This window comes from Poeciliopsis prolifica, unplaced genomic scaffold, assembly GCF_027474105.1.
Source record: "Poeciliopsis prolifica strain line A6 unplaced genomic scaffold, Auburn_PproV2 SCAFFOLD009, whole genome shotgun sequence".
Lineage (NCBI taxonomy): Eukaryota > Metazoa > Chordata > Actinopteri > Cyprinodontiformes > Poeciliidae > Poeciliopsis > Poeciliopsis prolifica.
In genome coordinates, this window is record NW_026562384.1 from 13,522,937 (window position 1) to 13,549,867 (window position 26,931).

At 38.1% G+C, this 26,931-nt stretch overlaps 2 protein-coding genes across 4 annotated transcripts in view; both read left to right on the plus strand.

Moving 5' to 3' along the window:
• Nucleotides 1-293: 293 nt before the first annotated feature.
• On the plus strand, nt 294-8,039 carry rom1b (retinal outer segment membrane protein 1b). Of its 2 annotated transcripts, none has more exons than XM_055034604.1 (6): nt 294-778; nt 898-1,053; nt 4,061-4,303; nt 4,738-4,925; nt 5,367-5,613; nt 7,240-8,039. In XM_055034604.1, the coding sequence occupies exons 2-6, from the start codon at nt 904-906 to the stop codon at nt 7,495-7,497; spliced, it is 1,086 nt and encodes a 361-aa protein (XP_054890579.1). In that variant the 5' UTR covers nt 294-778; nt 898-903; the 3' UTR covers nt 7,498-8,039. The 2 variants fall into 2 exon arrangements, with proteins under 2 accessions (XP_054890579.1, XP_054890580.1); XM_055034605.1 differs by having other exon boundaries at nt 294-774.
• A 1,827-nt stretch (nt 8,040-9,866) lies between these two features.
• The window catches only part of ccdc88b (coiled-coil domain containing 88B), a 53,973-nt gene continuing 36,908 nt past the window's right edge, over nt 9,867-26,931 (plus strand). Inside the window, exons 1-8 of one of the 2 annotated variants that reach the window (XM_055034457.1) lie at nt 9,867-10,040; nt 11,874-12,022; nt 14,293-14,401; nt 21,149-21,218; nt 21,419-21,477; nt 23,390-23,473; nt 24,259-24,426; nt 26,709-26,854. In XM_055034457.1, the coding sequence (XP_054890432.1) occupies nt 9,981-10,040; nt 11,874-12,022; nt 14,293-14,401; nt 21,149-21,218; nt 21,419-21,477; nt 23,390-23,473; nt 24,259-24,426; nt 26,709-26,854 (845 nt within the window). In that variant the 5' untranslated portion in view covers nt 9,867-9,980. The remainder of the gene's footprint in view (nt 10,041-11,873; nt 12,023-14,292; nt 14,402-21,148; nt 21,219-21,418; nt 21,478-23,389; nt 23,474-24,258; nt 24,427-26,708; nt 26,855-26,931) is intronic. The other variant, XM_055034458.1, reaches the window with a different exon arrangement.

Genomic DNA, 26,931 nt, shown 5'->3' on the forward strand with positions numbered 1-26,931 from the left:
GCTTTTACAATAAAACATGAAGGTGAATAAATTTAGCTTTATTGAGACTCTGACAGACAATAACCCTGCAATCTTCAAACAACAACAAAGCATTGTCTGTTTCTTTGGCCTCCATATTGCTCAACCTGACAGGTTTCAGGTAAGGCCCACTGTAGATACACACCAACAGACTCGCCCATTGTGATGTGTCCATCAGAACAAGTTTGCTGATCAAACACTGGCCTGCTTTCCAATTGGCCCCTGGGTTTAATAGGATCCTGGAGACTCTGATGGGGGATTACGGTTCCAAACTCACCACTTAGCCCAGTCTCTTTCACCTCCAAACATGGCTGCAGCGGTTTAGGGGGGCGCCGCACCTGCACAGACCCAGTGGGGTGCCATCAAAAGACAACATCACATCACAAGGAAGAAATAGGTGGTTTCAGCTTGAAGGAAGGGGGGAAGACGGCCTTGTGAAAAATCTTTAGAAAAACCCTGTAAACTCTGGAAACGGATTATTATCTCTTTCATCCTTATTTCGTTTTCATCTTTTTTTCCTCTTTAACTTTCTGCTGTGGTCTCCACACCAATTTGGATTACAAGGAATCTTTTCGGCACAATTTCGCCAACCGAGTGAAAGAATTTGGATTATCCTCTGAGGTCGACTGCGTCCTTCAACGTCTCAAGGATCTACCTGCTTATCCGCTCCACCTGGAACAACTTAGATGAGCTCAACCTGCTTATAACACACCAAGCAAAAGGCTTGCACCAACAACTGATCACTCCAGCTGCAAAGTTGGTACGACACTGAAACCACTTTCCCTCTCTATTGTGAGCTCTGTCAGTTTTTCAGCACCCGTGGAAAGACTCCTTATCTCACGTTTCTCCCTTGTCTTTGTACTTATCGTTGCATGGTAGTAAGCCATGGCGCTGCTGAAGATGAAGTTCAGCCAGCAGAGGCGGGTGCGTCTGGCCCAGGGCCTCTGGCTGCTCTCCTGGCTGGCAGTGACGTGTGGGTCCTTCATCTTTTGTCTGGGGGTTTATCTCAAGATCGAGCTGCTTCGTAGAGACGAGGTAGAGCGACTCTTACACTCACACGGATGATGGAGCACGCACTAGACGCCCGAGTGGTACTAAAGTTTAAAAACAACAAATCCGTCTATTTAGAGTCAGACAAATATGTCACTGTTTGCTCAGACATTTGCTTCGGAGTGTATCAGTTTACCGAGGCCGCTCCGCTGCCGCTTATCTATCCTTTAAATGTAAACTTTGCTTAATCCTTCAACAACAAAACAGACAAAATACAAGTGTCAACATGTGCACTCATGCATATAAAGTCATGTTGGGTGCAGCATGCTGAGAAGCTACTTTTAGACCTCAGCATTTCTCTTCCAGAATCATTACCATGCAGTGTGTATTGATTGCTGAGGCGGCCAGCAGGTGAAGGTTACAGCCTCTGGAAGAGTTGTGTGTTTGTTCAAGCCATCCAGTCACCGCATGTGATTGGCTGCTATTGGATTTTAGAAAAAAATGGAATCATTGAAATCCAGACAACTACACAGGAAAGCTGCAAGGCACGAGCGAATGCCTTAGTATATCGATTGATCTCCACAAGGATAATCCAATAGATTAACCCTCAGTGTGACCGGGGTGATGAAGCATTTGAAAAATGGTATCAGGAAGGATTTACAAAAAATATTCAGAAAAACATCATTAGTAGTTTTTTTTTTGTTTTTGCATTTTGCTCCACTGCATTGTTAAAAAGACTGATAATTACAAAGGGAACCGACACAATGGGTATTAATTGTCATAAATTAATTGTCAGAAGATAGCAGTGCTAGCTTTGACAAAAGATCTGTCAATTTAACAAACAAAAAAGCAAGAAACGTTTAAATAGCCAGCAAAGCATATAAAGGGGTTTTGTTTGAGTCATAAATCATTGGTAAAAATGTTTGCGGTGTCATAGGATGTGTAATTGAGAAGTGACAAAAATTGAGGTTTATATCCAGCTATTAGCCAGTAGCACTAATGCTAAGCTAATGCTAAACTTGCTGGTAAAACATTTAAATGCCAACTTTACACTATTATGTGAATGTTTCATGCCTTAATCAAGGCAAAAAAAAAAAATCTTATTTTAAATTTTTTTTAAAGCTTGTCAACAAACCCAATGATCAAAATAATTATAATAGTCTCAGGCTTGAAAATATTTAAGTTTTATTATTATTTAATAATTTGTTGGAATTTGATAAATTTATTTTTATATCTCTTTCTTGGTAAACATACATGAGTTTTTCTCTAAACTTTTGTCTACAGTCAACTATTTTTTCTAATGTTGCACTTATTTGACCAGGAAAGTCCCATTGAGATTAAAAACCTTTTTCTCAAGGCAGTCCTGGCCAACAGGCAGCAAAGGTCACATTAAATTAAAATGTTTGCAAATTGTTTCACTAATGTAGGTTAAGTCAGAGGTGTCCAACTCCAGTGGGCTGCATGTTTTAGACATGTCCCTGTGCTCAAATGGCTGATTCAGCTCCTCGACATATCTCCTAGCTCAGCAGAGGGCTGCTAATTAGACACTCGTTTAATTCAGATATATTAAATCAATAATATCTAAGCAATATTTAAGACACGCGGGACACCGACTCTTGACATTGAGTAACCCTGGGAAAAGTGGTTAAAATCTAATTAGTGCAGGTTTTATAAAAACTCAGCAAAATATCTTCCAAAAATGATGATTGACTGACAATCAATCAATCAATCAATCAATCAATCAATCAATCAATCAATCAATCAATCAATCAATCAATCAATCAATCAATCAATCAATCAATCAATCAATCAATTATTTATCTAATGAATATGATAGTGTTTGAAATACTGAGGAAACAATTGCATTATCACTGATAACATTCAGATAAGTGTATTAAATCAAAGATCAACAAATCAATTATTCAATCATATTTGTGCACTAAGAACTTTAAAAACAAATACTTGACCACAGTGCTGTATAGGAAGCAAAGTAAAACATGACAAAAAATACATTTTTTAATGAATAATGGTAAAACAAAAAGAGAATGGAAAATGTACATCATTAGAATATCTCACAAGAATCAAATAAGTATATTGATTAAATATGTCTTTTGTGGAGGCAAACTGTTCCACAGTGTCAGAGCTGCCTCTGTAAAAATCTTTCATCTCTGGATTTACAATAAACTTCAGCTGCTGTTAGAAGCATCTGATCTGCTGACCTGAGAGTGATAGTAGGAACATAAGCATCCAATATTTCAGAAAGGTCTTAAGAGACTTAAAAGCAAAAAAGAGAATGTTAAATTCAACTCTTTTGCACAGTATTGCAGGTCTCAAATAAAGAAAAGAAGAAAGTTAAACTACAATCAAAATGTATTTTCATCAGCTATCTTAAAAATTCAGTAATAGCAGCAAAAAAAAACAACTAAAACAATTCACAATAATAATGGTAATATTTTCAGGCTATACCCAGCAGAGATCTGAAATATATATTTGATTTAATTATATAATGAAAAATCATACTTCTTAGAGAACACTAAGCAACACAACATTAGCAACATGTTTGCTAATGTTTGCTAACGCTGCACATTAGCAAACATGCTATCTTTAGCATGTTGCTATTAATAGCAACATAATTTATTTCCCTCAAAAGCTATTATTATTAGCTATTATGCTCCCTTTAGCTAATATACCGTTGTTAGTTTTAATGCTACCATTAGCTGAGGTTGACATTCTCATCATACAAGATACTAACGCTAAGTATTTGGCCAACATTAGCATGTTATGAAAAAATAGCAACTTTATCTGATGGTAAGGATAGTTTGTTATAATTCAAATAAAAAACAAGTTTGAAATTAACGGTGAAATCTGGTTTAGCAACAAGACGCATACAGTATTATAAATCCATTTAAAGTTAAGCTGAAATTTGAACAAATGTACAGATATGATGAACTTTGTATGTGTAATAAAGCACATATATCAGATAAGAAAGTGAAAAGGGAGAGAAAATTATAAAGTGACAGCTGCATTCTTTGACTCTTCTCTCGTTCTTGAGGTGATGGAGAACACAGAGATCCATGTAGTACCAAACCTCCTAATGTTGGTCGGCCTGGCCTCGGTTGGAGCCAACTGGGTTGCCAGTCGGGTGTGCCAGGACTCTCTGGATGCCAGTCGCTTCCCCCGCTGGAAGATCCTCCTGCTGGGCTGGTATGCTGTGGCCGCGCTGCTGTGCTGCCTGCTCCTCACTGTGGTCGTCCTCAGTTATGCCCTGCAGGGGAGGCTGGAAGAGTCGCTGAAGGTGAAAGTCCCAAAAACTGGGTATTGATCCCGACAGATCAAGAGGGTGAAATACAGTGTGTCAGCGTGACCTTAATAGGTTAAAAGGGTTAGCTGATCTGAATACAAGATAAAGGTGGAATAGTTTAGGAGAAATGTGCTAAAAGGGGTAAAAAAATATGTGAAAAATATTGATTTTTTGACACATTTGTGAATAAAAATACCAAAAAATTGTCGGAAAAGAAACTACATCCATTGTAATGCAAAGAAAATATTTCTTCACATTTTTAAAACTTCTTACTTATACTCAAGCATCCTCTGTCTGAAGCCTGTTCATCATTCAGTTAGTAAAACAACTAAAACATGCAAGATAGAGAGGGTCCTGGTGACTGCTTCTAGAACTAATGCATTTCCATTTCTCTAAAACATTTTGCAAACTGCATTCTTTGTCGTTAGGTGGGCCTGAGGAACGGCATCCGGTTCTACAAGGATACGGACGTCCCGGGCCGCTGCTTCCAAAAGGAGACCATTGATCGTCTGCAGATGGAGTTTCGCTGCTGTGGAAACAACAACTTCAAGGACTGGTTCGAGGTTCAGTGGGTCAGCAACCGATACCTGGATTTCACTTCTCAGGAAGTCAAGGAGTGAGTAAACACTAACTCATTTCAACATTCTCATCTCAACATAGAATCTAAAGTGATGTGGGGTGTAAGAGAGAGAATTGGGCTGCATGAGTGACAGATGAGTGGACTTCACATCCAAAAAGGTCAAACTATATGTTAGAGAGAGGAAGAGAGGAAGCATGATGTGTGGAGGAGATGGTTTAAAAATAGACCTGGCCTTTAGTTTTGAAAAGAGAGACAGAGAGGTTGAAGCATGAGAGGATTGGTTGGTCAAAGATTAAATAAGTCAAAGGCAATGAGTAAACAGAGGTTTTGACACGATGCCATTTGTATTTATGTGCTCTCCACTTCTCACAAAGCCAAATCTCAGGCCCTTAACATTTTTTAAAAGGTTTGGTTCCTCGTATCTCCTTTCACTTTTAACCTTTATGCTTCTTCATCGTTTTCATTTCTTACTTGCAGTCGTATACGGAGTAACGTCGATGGCCGCTACCTGTTAGATGGCGTTCCTTTCAGCTGCTGCAACCCTGCCTCCCCTCGGCCTTGCCTGCAGAACCAGCTGACAGATAGCAGAGCCCACTACAACTATGAATACCAATCAGAGGAGCTCAACCTGTACAGCCGCGGCTGCAGGCAGGCTTTAACTGACTACTACATGGGTTTGATGAACTCCACCGGACCTGGTGTGCTTTCAGTCATCCTAATTCAGGTGGGCAAATGTGAACAAATGCAGCTAGGAAGTAAATCAGTGAAACTGAATAGTTTATTAGCAAATTGTGCATTTATCTTTCAATTTAAGTCATCATTTTTGCACAGAGATTTAAATATAAAAAACCAGTCGCTGTCCAACCACACGTTCAAAAAACTGCAAACAGTTCTGTTATTGAAGATACAAAGTGACCTTGGCTACAATTGCCTTACAGAAAATGGTGAAGGCACGTTAACAAATCTCATTTTCTGCAATGCAAACATGTCCTAATAAAGGACAAGAGGTTATTTTTGAGAAAAAACATTTTAAACTGGCTATGGCTAATTGTGTGAGGGTATCAACCAGTCTAGGCTGAAATCTGGCAATCTTATCCAAGTTTGTGTCAATGTTGAACAATGTTGGGTTGCCATTGATCAATGTCAGGTGGACAGTAACTAATGTCAAGTGGTTACTGACCAATGTCAGGTGGCTTGTAACCAGTGTCAGTGTGATCTATGTGGCCTATGTCCCATGACCTACAGTATGTCCTATGACGTATCAAACAATCAGGCTCCTACCTGATTGTTTAAGATCAGGTAGGAGCCTAATCTTAAACAAAACATTCCTAGGTCTCTAAATTCAGAAGAAATAAAAACAACCCCACAGTCCTTAGTGACAGGATCACAAAAGCAAAACAGAATCTTATTGCCTTTTTGTCTTCTGACTCACTGCCTCCCATGACAACTAAAACAAAGAAAAAACATCACAGACACACCAGCTACTCTGGTTCCATCAAACATGCGTTGTCATCTCTTTGTAAAGTCCCCGTATTGATGTCACATTCTATTCTCGAGCCCCACAGGGTGAAACAGGAAGTCGATGCACAACCACATAGTGCTCAAAGCTGATCACACAATCCATACTTCTAAATGTAGAACCTGAGTGCTGCAGGTTTTTTCTTCTTCTTCTTCACATTGGGACAGATGGCTGCCATGTTATCGGGGCATCAAGTCCAGCACAAGTTGTTTTTCTGGCTTTGCATCACATTGGCTGCAGCTGACTGAAAAACAGGAAAAGGAAGCGTGACATAAAATCTGATGAGCAATATTGTGTTTGAGTGTTGTTGTTTTTAGCACAACTGGAGACATGACAAGCAAATTCACACCTCCTTTACAATTTCAGCAAATTTTATTGTGTTTTGTTGTATTTAGTTCTCACATAAGACTGCAGTGTCTTACTTTTTATGTTGTTTTTTCAACATAAAAAGTCTAAATTCAGCAAAAACACAACCAGTCTAAAGAATTGTTGCTCATTGGAGTCCTTGCAGTCTGACTGAGTGCAAACTGTTCTGCAAAATCATCAGACATTTTAGTCTCTTGATGTACAAATTTGGAAGAGACATACTCCAAAACACTTTGAGCTGTAATTTGTAATGAGAAGAATTTCAACACGTATACGTTCAGTCACAAAAGATGAAAAGATTTTCATTGGTAAAATTTTTTAATTTTTGACGTTATTTTTTTATTGTACTTTAGAGCAGTGCTGTACTTTGTGATGGTTTGTGTATTGAAGTGTGTAGTTGTAACATGATGTAAATAAAGTCAAGGGTCATGCAAACCATCTGAGTATATTTTTCTCTCTCTCCAGCTGTCTGTGCTCCTGAGCATGCGTTACCTGCAGACAGCCGTGGAAGGAGCAATGGCCCTGGAGTCTCCAGAGGGTGAAAGTGAGGGTTACATCCTGGAGAAGGACGTGAAGGCAACCTACGAGGACATCAAAGCCAAGGCTCTCGACCTCCTAAAGTTTGCCCAAGTCGATCCGGCTTCCGAAGCCACAGGGGCTGAAGAGGGGGAGAAAGCAGCTGGAGCCACGGAGAAGGCTGCCACGCCACCTCCGGCCAGCTAGAACAAGGAAAACAAAAAAGATATAAAATGAGCTGAGGAGGATGGGAGGCTGAGTGGGTTTCTGTGTTTTATTTATTCATTTATATTTTTGGTTGTGTGACTTGGATGGTAGCAGGAAGGACACCTGTTGGGTTTTGAGACCCAACAGGTGTCTTGATTTGTGCTCCATCTATGAAGCAGCCACAGCTCCAATGAACATGACCAGAACAGGAAAACACAAAGGAAAAATAAATCTTCTCTGTGCAGGACTCCATGAACCATCAGAGAATCCGCTCACGAGGTTGTGTAGTACTTTTTGTTTCTTTTCGTTTTTCTAGAAGACATTCAAAATTTATTCAGGTGTAGCATAAACACAGAAAAACATACCTGGCATGTTTTGAGTCAAATTTGGGAAAGTTAAACTCAGGAAGCTAAGTTTTATCCCATGTGCACTGTATTATTCATCTCTCCGCTGTAGTGTTTGTACTGAACTGCAATGAAATGTTTAGGCACTTGTTAAACTGGCACATGAATATTAAATTAAAGGTAGACATTTTTAACTGCTTTGTAGTGTCTGCTTCCTTTTGTGCATATAAAACTATTGAGGTGTTATTATGGGTTATCTCAGTTCGGCAAGCAGAGGCGGATTAAGAGTGTGTGATTATGCTGTATGTGTGAGTGTGATGGCCTATATGAAGCTGTCATTGCATCTATTCTGGCAGCCCTGAAACAATCTGATAATCCCAGCGCGGTTAATCCCAGAACTGCTGCATAAGCGGTAACCAACAAGCCCCTCCAGCAGCACGCAAGAACGCTCACCTTCACACAGAGGCAGCTGGAGCACAGCGATGAAATGTGCTGGCATGAAACAAGAAAAGGGCTTTTTCATCTGCAAAGATGAAAAAGGACAAGTCACGGTGATTTGTCCTATAGGTACAGGTTTACCCAATGTGTGCACAATCTTCTGGAATAAAATTTGTATCACAAAATAAGTTCAGTGAATGTTTCCTTTTAATTCTTAACGAGCATACCTGCAAAAGGCAAGATTCTTTAATGAGGAAACACAAATGGAAATTGGGGCTAATTAAAAGTCAGAGTAAATAATTGATTTCAATATCAAATATTAAAACATAATACTTACTTCCCAACAAAGTAAAGAGCAGAAGTTATTTCCAGGGTAAGTCCGATAATAGCTGCAAATACTAGCAAATATGAAAGAATTATTTTTATGACAGTAAGTTCATTTTTAAAAGCCAGTGTAATCTGGTAATGATTAAATATGTTGAGTATTAAAGTTCAAATGGTTTCAAGAGTTATATTTTGCTTGAAACAAGAGGATTAGAATAACCATTGGGAAATGTTGTAGTTCACAGGTCAAACTGATTCAATTCAGAAATATGTAGTTGAGTCAATTCAATATAGAACAATACAATTATGAATAAAATTTTTGCCTTTCATTTGATCCGAATCAAAAATGCATAATAATAAATATATCAATGCAATAAAATTTAGTTTTTAATTCCTGATAAAATTATTGTATCTATCTAAGTTTTTAATTCCTGATAAAATTATTCTATCTATCTATCTATCTATCTATCTATCTATCTATCTATCTATCTATCTATCTATCTATCTATCTATCTATCTATCTATCTATCTATCTATCTATCTATCTATCTATCTATCTATCTATCTATCTATCTATCTATCTATCTATCTATCTATCTATCTATCTATCTATCTATCTATCTATCTATCTATCTATCTATCTATCTATCTATCTATCTATCTATCTATCTATCTATCTATCTATCTATCTATCTATCTATCTATCTATTCGTCTTGATAAAGAACATTTCCTGAGTGGTTTTGTTACGGAAATAATGATGCAAATCATTTATCAGGAACAAGAAAGAATGCAATTCCATTCCCAACCAGCAGAGGTCAGGGTTACACAGTACTTGATTTACATCCACACGCATTATTGCGGTAAAAAAAACCCAAAACAAAACAAAACAAAACAAAAAAAAAAACAAACAAAAGAAACCTCATCTGAACTTTGAGGCCACGAATAAATGCAGTCATGTTGTTTTCAGCAACATTAAATCAATAAACAACAGGAGTGCTAACAGCATCATTTCAAAGGTGAAGTGTCCCTTTAAAGCAGTTTACAATGATTTTCAGAGAATTGATGAGACATTTCTTGCCACATTTTTGTCATGAACTTTAAAATCCTGCTTGAGTGAGATGACGTGTGCTGGAAAAAAAAGAAAGAAAAAGAAAAACGCAACATGTGTATTTTGAGAAATTCCGCTGCGGTTTTTGACACCAACTGACACAATCATAGAGGAAGACAGAGGCGAGGTGGAGGGAGGGCCGCAGACACGTCAAGCTGCTGCACGCAGCACACGCAGCATGGATCCTCGCTCTTTGATTCATCGCAAAACAGGAAAGTTGATGATATTTTGTAATTACTTCTCCATTTGAGCCCTCGTTAACACAACAATGGAGTCCGGAATGAAGGAGATGATAGAGGAATTCATGAGGAGCGCGCTGGCGCAGTGGGTATGTCATTTATTACTTGTCACCTTGGATTACAGAAAATTTCAACAAATGGAGGAATACAAGGCGATAATGTAGAAAAATGTTTTCTACAGTTTGTGTTCAATCCTAATGAAGCTCCATCTTACATTCAAACATTTTTAGAATCTTCTTGATCAGTTTATCTCACATATAAAATGTCTGACTCAAATAAATGATAAAGTCTCTTTGTTAGATTCTTGATTATGTTCGCAGAGAAGCAAACGCTACTTCTCCTTTTGGCTGTTTCCTTTGCCATTTAATGACCAGCGTTTTTTTCCCCTTCAGTCTGAACACTTCCGTGTCAGTAGAGCTGTTTTGAAAGTGACACCATTCACTTTGCTTTACAAAAATGTGTCACTTTACTACCACAAACTAGGCCAAAAATCTGTTACTGCACAGTTACTGAACTGTGATACCGCTAAATAAATCCAGTGCTACCAGTTTCCTTTAGTAAACAGAGCTCACCTGTTTGGTATTATTTTAAATTTGTGTAAATCCAGCTGTTCTGCAAAGGCCTCAGTGGTTTGTTGGGGAACATGAGCGAACACAGTGGAAAGGTCAGAGGTGAAGTTGTGGAGAGAGGCCACATATGTAGCATTGAAAGAGGGAAAATTGGGATTCAGATCCTGGAAGTAAACTTGTTAGAGGCAGAAAAAGACTTGAGATTGACTAGAGGTTCCTCTTCCAGCAGGAAAACAACCATAAACATACAGATCAAACCACAATTATATGGTGCAGAATAATAATAAAAATAATAACAATAATATTGCTTTAACACATCTAAATCAAATGACTTAGCTACTTCCTCCTGATGGTAACTCATTCATTTGATTCAAGTTGCTGAACTAAGGAGAGATTTGAAGCTTTATTGCTGCTTCAAACATCACTGGTTGAGATCAAATCATTTTCACATGTTAGAAAGGTCCAGTCAAAGTCTGGACCAAAGTTAAATGCCAACTTTATTAATTTCCCTTATAAGAGGGATCTGTGGAAAGAGCTCTTTTCCACCGAACTCTTTTCAGTGGAAAAGTCATTGAAGAATCGGCTGACATTGTTATCTCTAGATGTTCCAAATCATTGTCTGTAACTTTCCGATGTAAACAACAAACCTTAAACTTTGTGCATTTAATGTGACAAAACAATTGGAAGACTTTGAATAGTCAGTGTTTTGTCTCAGAAATAACATGAGGATTTGTTTCATTTATAAGGCTGGATTTATTTAACAGGAAATCAGTTTCTACGAACTTCAACCTTCTGGTCTGTGTGCAGTGTTTATGGTGACCTATTATACTTTTGGCTTCCCTCTTGTTGTACCTTACCACTGAAAAACTAATAAATTCCAGCTTTAGGTTTGTTATTTTCTCAGTATTTTTCAGAGAGTCACATAATCTCTGACTTCATCCTGATTTTCATATGTTGGATATCCAAACGGCTGGAGGCTCTTAAGCTGCTCTGCGTCCTCTTATCAGACGAAGTTTGTGACCAATATTGCATTTTTAGGGGTGCTGATGGAACAAAACCTTCAGAAAAATTGCATTTTGTATTGGCAAAGCTCATCTAAGCAGAAAGAGACCTTGGCTGCTGTCCTGGTTGGCTGCTTGTCACTGTGAAGTGCTTCCCAGTGTGAAAGCATGAATCCCACCTGTTCAGCCAGGTGCACCAACTCAAGTGGCTTCCTGTGTGAAAATGTTTGGATCAGGACATATCCCTCCTTCGTCCACACTGTTTTTGCAGTTTTATTTTTGTCCACCTCTCACTTCACACTTACGGCTAAACCAGATTTCAAAATAATTCCACAAATTCTCCCTCCCGCAGGTTCAGCTGTTTGAGAATATGGTGGAGAACGAGACCAGCATCCAGCTCTACAGCCAGTATATGGAAGTAAACTCAGTTTCCCAGAATGCTATGGAGCGCTACAAAAGGCTGACCAACGGCATTTTTCTCAATGAAGTCATGAGGATCATGTAAGACTATCATTTTAATATTTTGTCTCTTTGCTGCATTGCTGCCATCCACAGACTCCAGTGAAATAAGAGGGTAAAATGGCAGATTTGGATGAGACAAATGAATCAGAAATATAAACTGGGTAAATCAAAAACATGACCATGAAAAAACTTTGATTGAAGAGAGCAAATATATTAAATATATTCTTCAGTGCACAATGCTTTATTACATTAAATAGCATAAGGAATATGATCTGATGTGTGAGGATATTAATTAATACATTATTTTGATATATCATACATGATAATGTAGACAGAAATATCTAAACATGTATAAGCTTCTGTTTAGTTCAGACTTTACAATTTTTTTCACCATTAAAAATGTTTATTATTCCCATTAAAGTCTAAAACAGACCTTATGTGTTAAGAACTGCATTATAAGTGATTAGTTCTGGGTTTTTAGGCTACAAGCAGGTGTTGCTTTCACCTGTCAAGGAGGTTCTTATATTTTACAGATAAAAAAAATAAAAAAATAACAATTTCCATTTTGGAAAGATCCAGGAAGAAAACACATGCTCCAATCTACAATTAGAAAATCATCAGTCATAAAGTTTTTCTTCCCATCTCTGGAGGCAGAACAAGATGAAAAGATGCAAAAAAGCTTCAAACAAACTGATGCTACACTGCTGTCTGTGTGATATTTATACCTTTATAATGAAGGTATTTAAAGATGTATTTTTTTACTCAAACTTTCAGATAATTATAGACAGAATCTTAACTGTACAACAGTCTTTGCTTTCAGAGGAGAGCGATAATTAGAAAGTTTAACCTTGCTCTGGCGTCCTGAGACAGAAAGATCTGCGTGCTGCATAGAGATTTAACTTTCCTTTTTAAACCTGTTTTTGCAAAGAAACTTTGTTTCTGTAAATTCACATGTGGGTGTTTTGAAAAGAGTAATTTTGCCTCAAAGTTTTCCTTGCAACAGAACCTAATTAAAACAAGCAAGTAGAATACAATATTTAATATTTTTACCCTAAACTTTTTCACAATTTTGTAACATTGCAAATACAAACCTCAATATATTTCATATAGATTCTACTGAACCAACGCAAAGTTGTGCACAATTGTGAAATTTCAGACAAATTAATATTTTTTTTTACAAATATGAAAAGTGAGTCACTATATACGGGGAGCTGCCTGTTTAAGGGTATATCTACATCTAGATACTAACATTTTAACTCGTTGGTGTTTACAAAATATCTAGTGCTTATAGAGAGTGTCTGTAAACATCAACTTTCAATTTATGTCCCAGAATTTCAGTTGCATTTAGGTAATAACTTTGACTAGGCCATTGTGGTTCTGGGTATGTATTTAGGATCTTTATGGTTTTTTTCTAAACCAAGAATGGCCTGTATTTAGTTAGATCAATCAGTAATAAAAACAATTTATGAAGCAAAGATGAAAGTGAAACATTGTGCCTTGATTCTTAAAAAATGTTGGACAGGTAAATTAAATGCAATATATATAACTGAGAGTAACAACATTGAACAAGTAGCAAAGGTCTTCTAAATAGATCTGTGATGGATAGACATGTCTCTGAATTGAAGGCAGTACATCAGATGACATGGAGTACTTGTTTGCACCTAGGGAACCATAAAACTCCTTATGCATAAATACTTTCCAAATAGCTGATTCCCATGAGTGTATTTCTAATTAGCAAATGTTAACACGCTAAAACGCTGAACTGAAGCGGCGAGCACAGCAGACATTATATCCTGTTTTTCCTGAGCCACAGCTCAGCCTCAGAGAGCTACAAGCATGGCAGCAGAATCCTAGTGCTCTCTCCTTGAATAAAATGTGATGTAACATTCATCACCCACCCTTTCATAACCTCATATTGTTCTGCCGCTTCTGAGAAAGAATGGCTGGCTTGAATGAACAACCCACAAATTTCAAGTAAATCACAAAATGACTTGTTAGTCATCGCCACTGAATTTCTTGTCCTCTTGTTCAAATTTCTGCTGGAGAAAAGCTTTTGTCTGTTATCAGGGAAGACAAGATTTTAGTGGAGCGGGTGATTAATTTGGTCTGACCTGAACAATGTTATTTTAGCAAATAATTACATGTGGGTCCACATTACCTGCTTCTCGACCTCATTAAGATTTTATTTACTCTGCTTAAATGAACAGTTGCATAAGAGTTTCTCGTCTGGAGAGACGTGTTGCTGGGCTGTTTGATCAAGCGGCAGCATACACAACACAGTGATTTGTTTTTTTTTTCTGTTCACCCAGAGACCCAAACCCCAAGGTGGAGCGACTCTACAACAGCGAGAAAGATGACCACATGCTAAGAGTCCAGAACTTCTCCATTTTAAATCGGCACCTCAGGGCCTTCTACCAGGTAGGGGAGGCTCCCAGTGGGGAGGCGGCAGAAACTGAGCTATGAGATTAAATCACCAGAGGGAACTCAAAATTGTTTACCACAGGGCAAATCCATATTTTTATGAGTTTCCACTGGAGGAAAACCGCTGAATGCACAATGATCTTCTAGTATGTTTTGAGTTAAGTATTATTATTAGTATCAAATCAAGGCTGGAAGATTGATCATTAAAACCTTAGAGAGGCTGTAAATCTTTAGCATAACGACTGCGACAATCGAGGGCGATGTCTTTTAGTTTTAATTTGTGCCTTCAATGTTTAAGAAATGTATATCTTTGCTTCTTCGTGTGTTTTTAAACCAAATTTCAGCTTTTTCTATCAATGTGATGATGCAATCTTCCTCTTTCAACTTAGCTTTAGCAAGTAAGCTATTAGAAGCAAAACTATCAATCTAATTTGTAAGTCTTCATTCACCTTCATTAGAATCGTTTGTTTCCATAAACACTAGTGCAATCATTTTGTTGTCTGGAAGGATTGAAATGCCTCAGAGCTCACTGTAAGCTAAAAAAGTATGAAAATTCATGCTGAAACATAACTCCAGGCTACACCAAATAGCAAGGGAGAAGAGGCTGAAAAACAGAGAAGTTGTTGACTTGCTTTAAGGTGGTAAAACAGGACAAGATGAAGCTCAAGTGTCAGTCGTAGCACATTAATATTTTGCCTTAGGACACTGTATAGAGTTTGAAGTGTGTGCGGGGGTGTGACAGAGCATTTGCACAAAAGAGAAGATGAAACGCAGAATTTCCATCCTCAGTAGACGCGTCCTTTCATATTATCAGGCCAATGGGGTGAAGAAAAAATGGAGGAGTTTCAAGCAGAGTTTTCTTTTTTTTTTAAGACACATGTGGTTAAAGGCTAAAGCATAAAAGTCTCTTCAATAGCTCCCAGTATCATGCATTTCACAATGTGCATGGTTGGCGCCTGTGGCATTTCAGGAACTGACACAATTATTTCCTCCGAGGATAATTCAAAAGCTTCTGTTCTCAGCCCAGAGAGCATTTCCGAGCACCAGTCAGGTGGACTGAACATGCGCTAGTTAGCTTGTCACACAGCATTTGAACAGAGTCTACAAGGTTTCACTTCCTAATTTCTAGTGAGCCGCTAATGTTCCTTGAAAGCTCAGAGCTTCGGAAAACACAGGCAGTAGATGGGAAGCTCTTATTAGGCACACTGGTGTTACATCAGGTGCTCTCACACTTGGCTCCACTGTCACAGAGGACGTTGGTTTCCGGATTGGTCACAGTTTTACTTCTCACTCACGCTGTTGCTACTTAGAGGCTCAGGCAAGTGTGTGACTCAAAAGAGTAGAAACTTAAGCCAGAGCAAGAGTGTGAAGTGAGGCTGCTCTGCTCTCAGCTTCTCTAATACGTTGGTTCAGCTAATTGTAGATTATTATGTGTGAAAGCAGCGCTTTTTCACTGGATGCACTTATTTTTACTGTAAAAGTACCATTTAAAATCACTGTGAAGGAGCTATGATTCATTGGATTGAGCCTTTTTGTGTTTTGGTCTGATTCATTTCCTCTGTTGTCTTGATTTGCTCTGTTTAAATGACTCGCATGCATTTCAACCTCTAGCTAACAGGATTTTAAGTGTTTATTCGCTTGATTAATATTTTATAGAGTCCTTAAAGGGATCTGTGGCAGCTAAATTATGACATTTCTTAAGGGAAAAGAGCATTTAATAAATAAGGTTTTAACTAGTCTGGTTTTCTTAATTATCCTCGCGTTGGCACAGTCCTCTGAATGCAAAGGTAAAATTGTCAATGCAGCAGATGCTTCATATAAGGTATCAGACATCTGGTTGATATATTTATTATACATGACCAAATAAGATAATGAGCATGAGACCATTGGACTGTGAGCCGCATCTGACTGTGGTTAGAGCAGAAGTTTATCTTTATGAGTTTATTGACACACCAGATACATTTAGAAGTTTGAGAGAAGAGTATTTGTTCTCAGTTATTACATTTTTCTTACCAGCCATTCAAACATAGGATGGAGCTGTGAAATATTTGTTTTCCATGTGTTATTTAAATGTAGGATGTTGAAAGTAACTAAACTGTCCATTAAATCCAGTGGAGCAGAAAGCAAACTGTTTGCATTTAAATTGAAATGTAGGTGGAGTTGACTTATAACGTTGCATAAAAATGTAAAGGAAGCACCTCAAAATTTCACTCTAATGCTATATTTAGGTAAATCTAGCTATTTCACACAACTTTCATGCAATACCGTTCAAATATGTTGAACCATCTCTATTTTTTCCCTCATTCTCCCAGGAGCCAGGTTGTCTAACTTTTTTTAACAGATTTCCTTTTTGATTCTGAAAACTGTTGGAAACTTTTGTTTCTTATAAACATAATCTGTTCTTCTTCGAATACATTTTCATTGAAAGACATCGTTACGACCCAGCTCAGCCAGGGGGAAGGAGAATGAGCATTAAAGAAACATAGATGTTTAACAGTTTGGGGTTTACTGTTTGGGTTGGGGTTAGGGCTAACAGAACAAAAGGGTAAAAATCAGCAGTAATCAAAAGGTAGGGGTTTACAACCAGAAGTACTAAATAAAATCCACAAAACAATCAGAGTTGTAAACCAAAGATCTTAACAAAGCAAAATTCCACCTTTAGTCCAGGTTAAACGAGGTTTAACAAAAAACAAACTACAAATCTTGAGTAGAGTTACAAACCCCACACAGGCACAAAAACTATCAAAGTTTACAAAAGCTCACAGAAAGACAAAGCTATTTAGAGCAGTCAACAAAGCGGCAAGCTGTCTCAACAAAGAATCTGCCACGCCTTCTCCCAAGAAGTCTTGGGTTTTTAACGGATTCGTCATCACAGATTGGTGGAGCTGACAATTGGTGAGCCAATCAACTGCTCTGCTGTGGACCTCAGGGAATGGCACAGGAGGATGAACTGGGATCTGCATCCAGGTCCCAGAGGAGTCAATTTAATTAGAAAGCTGCAGATATACAGAAAAGGAAGAGAAAAGGAAAACATACAAGGCCACTGGCCGTAACAGACGTCATCTGACTATCCTTCTCGAGAAACCAGTTAGAGATAATCTGACATGAGGTTTTGCTTCTGTCTGTTTCTTTCTGACTCCTGGCAGCGAAAAGACATTTCCATCCAAACTACTGCTACTCTCTGGGTCATTTAAAAATTCTCTATAAACCTTAGAGATGGTTGTGTGTAAAATCCCAGTAGATTAGCAGTTTCAGCTTCGCCCATCTGGCACCAGCAACCACGCCATATTCAAAGACAATGAAGCTGCTTCCTTTCCCAGTTTCTACTACAGCAAGTTTTCTTCAACAGGCCTAGATTGGCTGACTCTTGTTGTGTTAACAAGCAATTTTCATAAAAAAACATACATTATATTTCAGACGTTCATCTGTTTTTTGCCAGGTTTTGAGTTTTCCGGAAAAAAATTTTGGGTGCGGAAATATTGTTTTATAAGATTGATAAAAATAAATTCAGCTAAAGAAATTAGAGCCAACAATGTCTTGGAGTCAGACTGCCAGAAACAAAATGCATGAGATGTGTTGAGTTTTTACTCCTAAATGAGTTAATTAACAAACAAAAAGTCTTCGTCTGAAAATGGACAGGGATTGAACTGAATATAAATAAAAAGACTGGAGAAAAACTTTGAAAGGCCTCCAGAAACCATTCAGAAAAGTTTCTCCAAAACCTGGAAAACCATCGATAATTAAAACTTTTATGTGCAATAAAAAAATTGAGTATTTCTATCTGTTTATAATAGAGGTGGGTAAAAAGCTATTTTGATGTTGAGAAGTTTGGATCATGAACACTTTCAAAGAATACAACAATATCTCTCTACTTGGAGGCAAAATATTAAGAAACAAGGACAGACTCAAGACTTTTGCACAATACTTTGCCCGTGTTCGACTGTCACAGAAACCACAGCGTAGTTCAGGTAATTGCAATGTGTGTCCCTCGTATTGTTTTCACATTTCCTCTGAAGGGATGCATTACTGTATAAAGCGATTTTAATTATAGCAGCTGAGAAATTTGAGCAAATATAACCCTGAACTGTACGTGGATCTTGGCTGCACTGCCTAGCAGGGAGTTATTCACACAGAGGCCTGAGCATGCCAACAACAACACGCCGCTGCTATATAATTCTCAGAGTGTCTAGTCTGCTGTAGGAGTCTATTTGGCATCCGGAGCGACTAAGACCATGTCAGGGCTGCAGAGGCTATTATCCTGCACGGCCTGAAAGGAGCATAAATGTAAGGTTGGCTGCACATTGCAGTTGTTAAAGGAAGTCCTTGCCTGACTCTCCTGCTGTACAGTTTATAAATTAAAAGGAGTTGCGATTGCGACTCGCTCCTTGCAGTCTGATTTTTCTTTGATGGATGTGAACAGACTTCCAGAGCATTTGGGGAAGGAGCTCGCCAACGTCAGAGTGTGGCTTTTTGACAGAAATATTTTTAATTACCCGGGATGCTGTTCTTGTCTAAGACTAATTAAATAAAATGAGCAACAGAAGGATCACCTGCTAAAGTCTGACTGCATTAGATGTAGGAGGAGGAGGAGCGCACTGCAGACCCGCACCACGAAGCCTCCGCTGCTGCCAGGGAAGCCAGGTTTTCTGGATGGGAAATGTCTGAGGCGTCTGCAGTCCAGCTTGATTCAACGTCATTTAATAGAGCCAGGAGATTTGTCCAAGAGCTCAGAGCACAAATTACAACTTGATGAAACAAGCTGACCACGATGTTGGGCCTTCTGCCGCTCCTCCATCATGCCGTTTCCTTTGAAACACATTATAGATGCTTTGTTGAACAATCAAGAGTTTATTCTGCCTGGCTTTAGAAGATAATGGGCTGGAAATGTATTAGCTTTAGTAATCTCTGCCTTTTAGAAGAGTTTCTAAATGTGGAATAAGTGGATTGATTTCACATTTTGATCATACAATCAGACAAAAAATAGAGTGAAGAAAAGTATTCATGCTTTTGAACCATTTTTGTCTTATTGCAAATATAGACGTCAGTTCATGTAATGGAGAAGTTTTGTGGTTGGTCGAATTCATGTGTAATATATGATTTTCAAAATCTGACATGTGGGGCAGATTTCAATCAATACAGAAGCATTTTTACTGCAATTGGTTAAAAATACTTTAGAGGTATTTCCACCAGTTTTGTAGTTCTAGAGAATAAAATGTTTATTTTTCTTCACAAAAGGTTACATGGAGAACATCTGTGGGTATCAATGATCAGATTTCGCCTCACATTTTCAGATGGAAATAAATCTTTCCTTTTACGAGGCCATTCTGACAGTAAAATGGCTGAATAGAAGAGGTTTCTTCCAGAATCTATATTTCTATCAGCAGCTTCACTGTCCCTGCTAAAGAAAACCATCCCACATCATGATGGTGCCATCACCGCCTTCGTCCACATGTTTGTCGTGTTCCCCGTCAAATCTTTTCTTGTCAGATCTGAGGTCTGCAGCTCTTCCACATTAGCCTCCTGATTGATGTGCTCAGCCTGTCAGTTTAAATGAGAGGCCTTTTTCTGACCAGTTTACAGAAGTTAAACTGAGGTTGGTTGTATTGATCTTTATTTAGAGGTACAGTGAACTCTCTGTAGTCACAGCGTTTAGGAACCACAGCTGCCTGCAAATTACAAAAATCAGCGAACTTGAAACACTTTCTAAAATCATTTACAACTGCATATTTTAATAGTTTAAACACCAAGCATATCTTAATATTCAGTTGGATGCACAGTGGAAGATATTTTAGCATTACTGCAGAAGCTAGCATCCTTATCTTCCGGTCTATCTTGGGTCTCAGCCAATCATTACCAATGAGAATGAATATTGCTCCTGGATTGGATGATTTGCAAATGTAAGTCAGTAGCGTATCGGCGAGCTTTGTGTTGATGTTTTTCAGCTTCCGAGGCTGCATTTGCTTTTGAATACTTTAGATGTTCCACAAATAATTTGGAGTTACTTTGCCCAGAAAAATCTCTGAATGCTGAACTGCCAGTAGGCAGAGGGTGTTCACCATTTTTAATATAAAAAGAAGAGAACATTGTATTCTTTTTCTTTTTACTTCTAAATTATGCTGGTCCATCACATGAAGGCCCAAGAAAGTCCTTGCTTAAAATATGAGCAAATTTCGAAAGGTTTAAGTAGAACTTGTATGTTTGCAATGCTCTGTAAATCTGTAACAGAAACATCTTCTCACCTAAAACAAGAGAAAAGCGGCAATATTGCAATATTATAGCGTTTTTAAAGGGTAGTTTGTTGGTTATGTTAGCTGTTAACTGTGTGTAGCCTGTGACTCTTGATGCAGATGACGTCTGATGTGATCTTTGTGTCTCAGTGTGTTTGTCCCAGTGCCCACATTACCCTCATATTACAGAATCAGAGGCGATAACTGAAAACACTTCATCAATTTTTATTCCTGTAATAACATTATCCCTTTCTCTTTGTTTTTACTAAATGGATCCAATTTAGAAATTTTAGAAGCAGGAATATGTTAAAACAAATTTTACCAAGCCTTCTTCAGCTAAAATAGAGCAATAAAAGCGTTCTCATTTGGCGTCTTCTCTTTGTTTACACTACAAATTGCAGCAGCCCGGTGGAAAATGTTGCTCCTGGCATCAATCCAGCCCCACTTTCAGCAGACAGAGTGGGCCGACGAGAAAATTACTTGTGCTTAACTCTCCACATTCATCCTTTTCATACAGGAAGACCTGCAGCAGTTGATCCTCATGCCGCTCCCAAATGTTGCCATACTGGGGCAGGACCCCCTAACAGGTACGAGATAACAAGATGATCCTATCAGTGGTGTGTCTCTCAGCCTCCAGAAACTCATTATTTCATGCACAAGTCCGTATCTGGGCGATCTATGAAGCACATTAAGGTGATAATGATGGGGGGGGGACTGTAGAGCAGGGTGGAGATGATGATGATGATGATGATAATGAGGATGATGACAGTTATTTCTGTGTCCTCAGAGGCAGCTGTGGAAGAGCTGCGGAGACTGCTGCTGCTCTTACTGGGGTGTGCAGTGCAGGTGATCACACACACACACACACAAAATGGGAGGGAATCACATAAATAACGCTTTTAGATATGAATCATAAAACCAAAACTTCTTTCCTATTAAAATTTGCCATTATGGGGATTTTTTTAGGGCTGCAGCTAACTAATTATTTTGGTAATTTGTTATTCTGTCAATTATTCTGATGACTAATTGGATAAGAAAAAAAATCAGATACACATTTTTTTATTTAACCACTTAAGTTTATTTTATGCTGAATTGGAAATGCACAAAAATGCAACTAAACAAATAATTCAATTATTTTCATTTAAATATAAAAATCTGGAGAATGCTTAATCGTTTTAATAAAGAATGCAGCTAAAAAAACTTAAACTTCTGACATCCATGTACAGCTCAGCCGTCTATACAGGGTCAGGTTGATCTGTTGATTATTTTTTAGATTAATTAATATTTGGATAGAAAAAAGTGATTACAAGGAGATATTTTTTGAGAATTTGTAGTAGGTAATACTGCAGAATTGCCTCTTGTTCTGTGTAGAAAATACATATAGAAAATTATTTTTTTATTTTTTTAATCTTAAATGCACAATATAATTACTGCTTTGACTGTGTTGTTCTTTCGACAAATGGCCTTTACTCCGGTTAATAATTAATTGCTTATTAAATTAATTGACATTTTAATAATCATTTAATCTGATTGTTTCAGCCCCAACATTTTTTAAGCTTTTATTTTTTGCTTATATTAAAGGTTCTTGGATTCAACTTAGACCAAAGCAAAAAAGAGTTTCTTCAATTGACATATTAAAATCACCGTACTGAAAATGTGCAATTACCTCAAGCCTCCACTTGCTTCGCTCAGGATGTGATTGGAAATAATTCACCTGGCACAATTAGCCTGGCGCTTCTCATCCTTGGAAGTTTCTTTTCTTCTTCTCCACAGAAATATTCAAGCTCATCTCCAGGACTTTCACAGTTTCCCTGATTATTCTTTCCTGAAGCCATTTGTGCTTCTTCTTGGCAGCTTGCTCTGCGTTGCTGAAGGGAACTCAGGATCTCTGCCATGGTGATAAGTGTTAAAGCCAGAGTGATAAGCCAGGAAGTCTGTTGACGGTTCCAAACTTGAATCAGTGGTGGCATCAGAGCCTTGGGACACAGAAGAAATGTTCCCCGATCACTCCCTCCACATGTCGACACACACTGAGCTTTTTACTTTCATACAACGGTTGTGTTTCGACATAGTTCTGTTTGAATTAGTTATTTCTCTTCAAACAAGCGACTGGTTTATCCTTTTGCCTGGTGGAATAAAAGATACAAAACAATTCACTACCAATTAAAGGCCAAAAGAATGAATCATATGTTTCTTTCTGTGCTGTTTTAAGAAGAAGAGTCTCTGAAGATTAAAGAGATTTTGAAGCCAAAGATGAGAAACAGAAACATTAATGAAGTCGATCTACTATCGTAAATAGCTGAGACGCTTTCAAAGGTTTCAAATGCAGGAATTTTTAGTTACCTGACAAAATGTTGCAATGTTGCTTTTTCTTCTCTGATCTAAAGAAAACCTTCCCAAGGATTCGTACACGGTTCAATGGTGTGTGAATCCACTCACCACGTAATTTGAAATTTTTATGATCTGAAAGCATTTTCCACTTTTACTGTAGTTTGGATTTTGGTCTTTTAGAAAGAAGTTGTTTTTATGAATTTCTAAACCTGCATATTCTTTTGTATCTGGACGAGATGTCCTTTTTTAATTTGTCCTTTGTATTTTGTGTGATGTACAACCCAAAATTTTAAAATTAATTATTCAGGAGAACCTTCAGCTGACTAAGTAATACGAGCCTTACCTTGCAGGGATTTTTTTTTTTTTTTTCCAAATACAAATTGCATTTGTGCGTGCATTTCATTTCTCCTCATCATTTTTTGTGCAGTGTGAGAACAAGGAGACCTTCATCCAGCAGATCCAGTCTCTGGACATCGAGACCCAGGCAGCCATTGCCATCTGTATTCAGCAGGTAAGTGAAGTAGATGTGTGAAATAAATCAGATGCAACCCTTCCTAAAAAACATAAAAGGTTTTCGCTGGGGTATATTTTGTCCTGGGGAGTTTCTAAAGAACACATTTGTCCCTAAATAATATATTGCACAGTATTTCTGTGGTGTCTGCCTGTAGGCAAAGAGAGCGGGATTATTATTCCTCTTTCTGATGCTACAAGTAAGTGTGAAAATGAGCTAGTTGTCATTCTGCCGGCTGCCTTGTCGGGACCTCTGGCTGCCCCCTGGTGATGGATCTTTCACCCGTCATGTCCACCTCTCCACCTCCACCTCTGTCACATCACCGCTTCATCTTTTCTTGCTTTTTGTTATTCTCTCTTGTCTGTTAAAGCATAAATGCCACTTGGCTCCCTCTTTGAAAATACCCCCTCCATTAATAATTGCCAGCTTCACAAAAACAGCATGCTGAAAAGCAGTGTGGCTGAATTTCAGGAACAGCATGTAGCCCACCAGCCTTTTTATTGCCAAAGTTTTCAGCCTAATAAATCACAGAGGTGAGAAGTGCTCCTCCTGCGTAGATGGATGCATCCCCTGCTTCCTGCTCATATGGCCTCCACCCGCGAACCTCTCAAAGCCATCAACATGATCATTAGTTTTGCATGCATGAGTCGAGCCAGGCAGAATGTAAAATGTACTTGTTTCTAATCTACGCGGATGCTTGGTATTCAACGCACACTCGCTCTGCCTGGAGGGTTTGTTCCCTGATCTGCTGGTTTGGATCAGACTTGCATTGATTTTTATCACAGGAACCTGAAGAACTGTCCTTGCTCCAGGTGACTCAGGATCCAAGAGTGGTGCTCCCTCTTCAGTGGGAGGAGCTGGTGGAGGCAGAAGGTGCAGAGTTACAGCTGGTCTTCAGCTCCATGGCCAAGCAAATCCAGAGCCTGCTGGCACAGAGAGACACACACCTGGAGGTTCGTATGGTCAGGAATCGAGGAATAATTACCTCCTTCCAGGAGAAAATCTGGGTGAGAGCATCCAGGCTTGCATATCAACTAATGCACATAATTATTATTAACGTTATATAATTAGATTTTAAGAAAGAAATGGATGAAAATCCAAGATTTGATTTATAGAAACATATTTGTTAAATATAACAATGGACAGATGAAATTCATTAGCCCTACAAAGTTTCATTGATTAAACCCAAAAAGTATATACTCTGAAAAAAAGTAAAAATAGTTTATTATCATCATTTATCAGGAGCCTTAACAGCTAAAACAAAGTGCTGAACGTCAGAGATGAATAAAATAAAAGAAAATATCAAATAAAATGACAAAATGAAACACAACAATATGAAGGAATTAAAAACTTTAAAGAAAACAACACTACAAGGCATCACTCTGCAGGTGTTTGTTATTGAGAAGTCATTCCTCAAGAGCTTATTATTTAAATGCTGCTCTGTATGTTATAAAGTTATCCAGGGATGTGCAAACTACCCATTCCTTTGATTCAGGTGTGTTTAAAAAGGGAAACATTTAAAAATGCAGGATGCCAGTAGGGCTGATCAGCAGGTACTTACCTGTGAAACCAATCTTATCCATTGATCTTATCCATTGATCTTATCCATTGATCATATCTGTGGCCTCAAACATCTAAAAAGCTGCCACTGTCCTCTTTTGCTCTGCTGTGAAAGACGGACGGACTGACAGACTCGCCCACCAGGCCACATCTAATCTCTTCACCGAGTCGAGACCTGAGTCTGTCCTCTAGCCAATTCCAACATGTGAAGTTAGAACAAATTTGTACTTTTTCACATATATTGCTGTGATTTTTCAATAAAATAAGATTCATTGTGAGTTTAATAACCCACACTGACAGTGTCGGCTTTAAAGAAATTATTAAGCAAAATTTGAATCTTCAGATTTCTTAAATATTCCTAATCGGACAGGAAACTTCAACCTGTACTCCCTGCTACCGGCCCGTAAGGACTTATTTGGACACTTTCTGTTTTTTGCTGATTAAAACAGTTTCAGAGCTTTCTAGCTTCTGTTTTCCCCAATAAACACGATCTTTGAAATGCTTCAGTCTCACCCTTTCCTCGATGCATTTAGTTGTCGATTTATAATAATAGTGTCTGCTAGAAGTGTGTAATTATAAAAGGCGAGAACCTGACTTTGTACATATGTAAGAAGAGATGAAGCCTTTGTTTTCGCACACTTCCACCTTATTTAGAAATGCATTAATTTCACATTCTGTGGAGTTTCTTTTGGTACTGAATGTGTGATTCTGAGAGTGTGATTCTCCTCAATTGCAGGGCATATTTATATTTATTTGCATAGTTAAATGGAGGATGTCTGGTGTCTCCAATTCAACATGTTTCAGGATACACAAAGGAAAGGCTTTGATTCATGCCAGCCCAGCCAGCAGTGACCTTTTCAGGAAGGGAGTGTGATGCTCCAGTACGTAGGACAGACCGTCTGCTCTTCTGTTTTAAAACAAAACAAAGAAGAAAACAGTGAACAGGCGTGTCGGCCGAAGCAAACCCGCAGCTCTTTTGTGTTTCAGAAACGTTGTGGTTTGCATAAACTTTTCACCTTAAGGGGAGGACTTTTATGAATAAAAAGGAGTCATTTTCTCCACAATAAAGGTGAAGTCCTAAAATCCAAAACTTGAAATAAAAAGCGAAAACAAATAGTAGAATTTATATTTAGAAAGGTATCTCTCACTGCCATTGCTCTCTGGGTGCTTAGTGTGTCATCGCTTCCTCCTGCCATTGTGGTAAACAGCATTTCCTGTGTATGTGCAAAATAAAAATAACCTTGGTAAATATAACAAGTCATTTTTGTTTGTTTAAGAAAAATGTCTTGTTATATGAACTTGATCAAAGCATTTGCAAATGCTAAATATAGCTGTTATTTAAAAATCTATATAATTTATAATGATCAAGTAAAAATACACAATGCTGTCTGCATGGTGAGTTTAAATACTAAAAATTTAAAATGTTATTTTCAAAATAAATTATAATTTTTTTCATCTGCCTTAAAACTTTCTGTAGGAAAAGGGCTTTGAGATGTGGTGTAAGCAACACCGTTATGTTTTTAAGATAATTTAATCTGTAATTTATTCAAATTTTCTGTGAATTTAGACATATTTCACATGTCTGAATTTGCCAATATGTTGCAGAAATCTTTTGATGCTGCATTAAATTAAGTGTTAAGGATGTTTTTATAGACTTTTGTTCCTTCTTCCTCAGAGGATAGCAGAGTTGTGTCAGGAGCGTGAAACCCACGGCGATTCAATGCAGACGCCGCTGGGGAGCCACCTTGATGATCCGCCGCAGAGTCTGGCCCTCCAGCTGGCCGACAGCAAGGCCAAACTCCGCCGCCTCAAACAACAATTGTGAGTGTTTATGTGCTTTCCAACAAATCTTACGTTCCCCAAAAGAAGAAGTGCTGTTTTTTGGGTTAGGGGTGGAG

Excerpts from the sequence above, each read along its gene's own strand:
- rom1b (XM_055034604.1), top strand. The coding sequence starts at position 904 with ATGGCGCTGCTGAAGATGAAGTTCAGCCAGCAGAGGCGGGTGCGTCTG. Across the intron at positions 1,054-4,060 it reads AGCTGCTTCGTAGAGACGAG|GTGATGGAGAACACAGAGAT; the intron begins GTAGAGCGACTC and ends CTCGTTCTTGAG. Across the intron at positions 4,926-5,366 it reads ACTTCTCAGGAAGTCAAGGA|TCGTATACGGAGTAACGTCG; the intron begins GTGAGTAAACAC and ends TCTTACTTGCAG.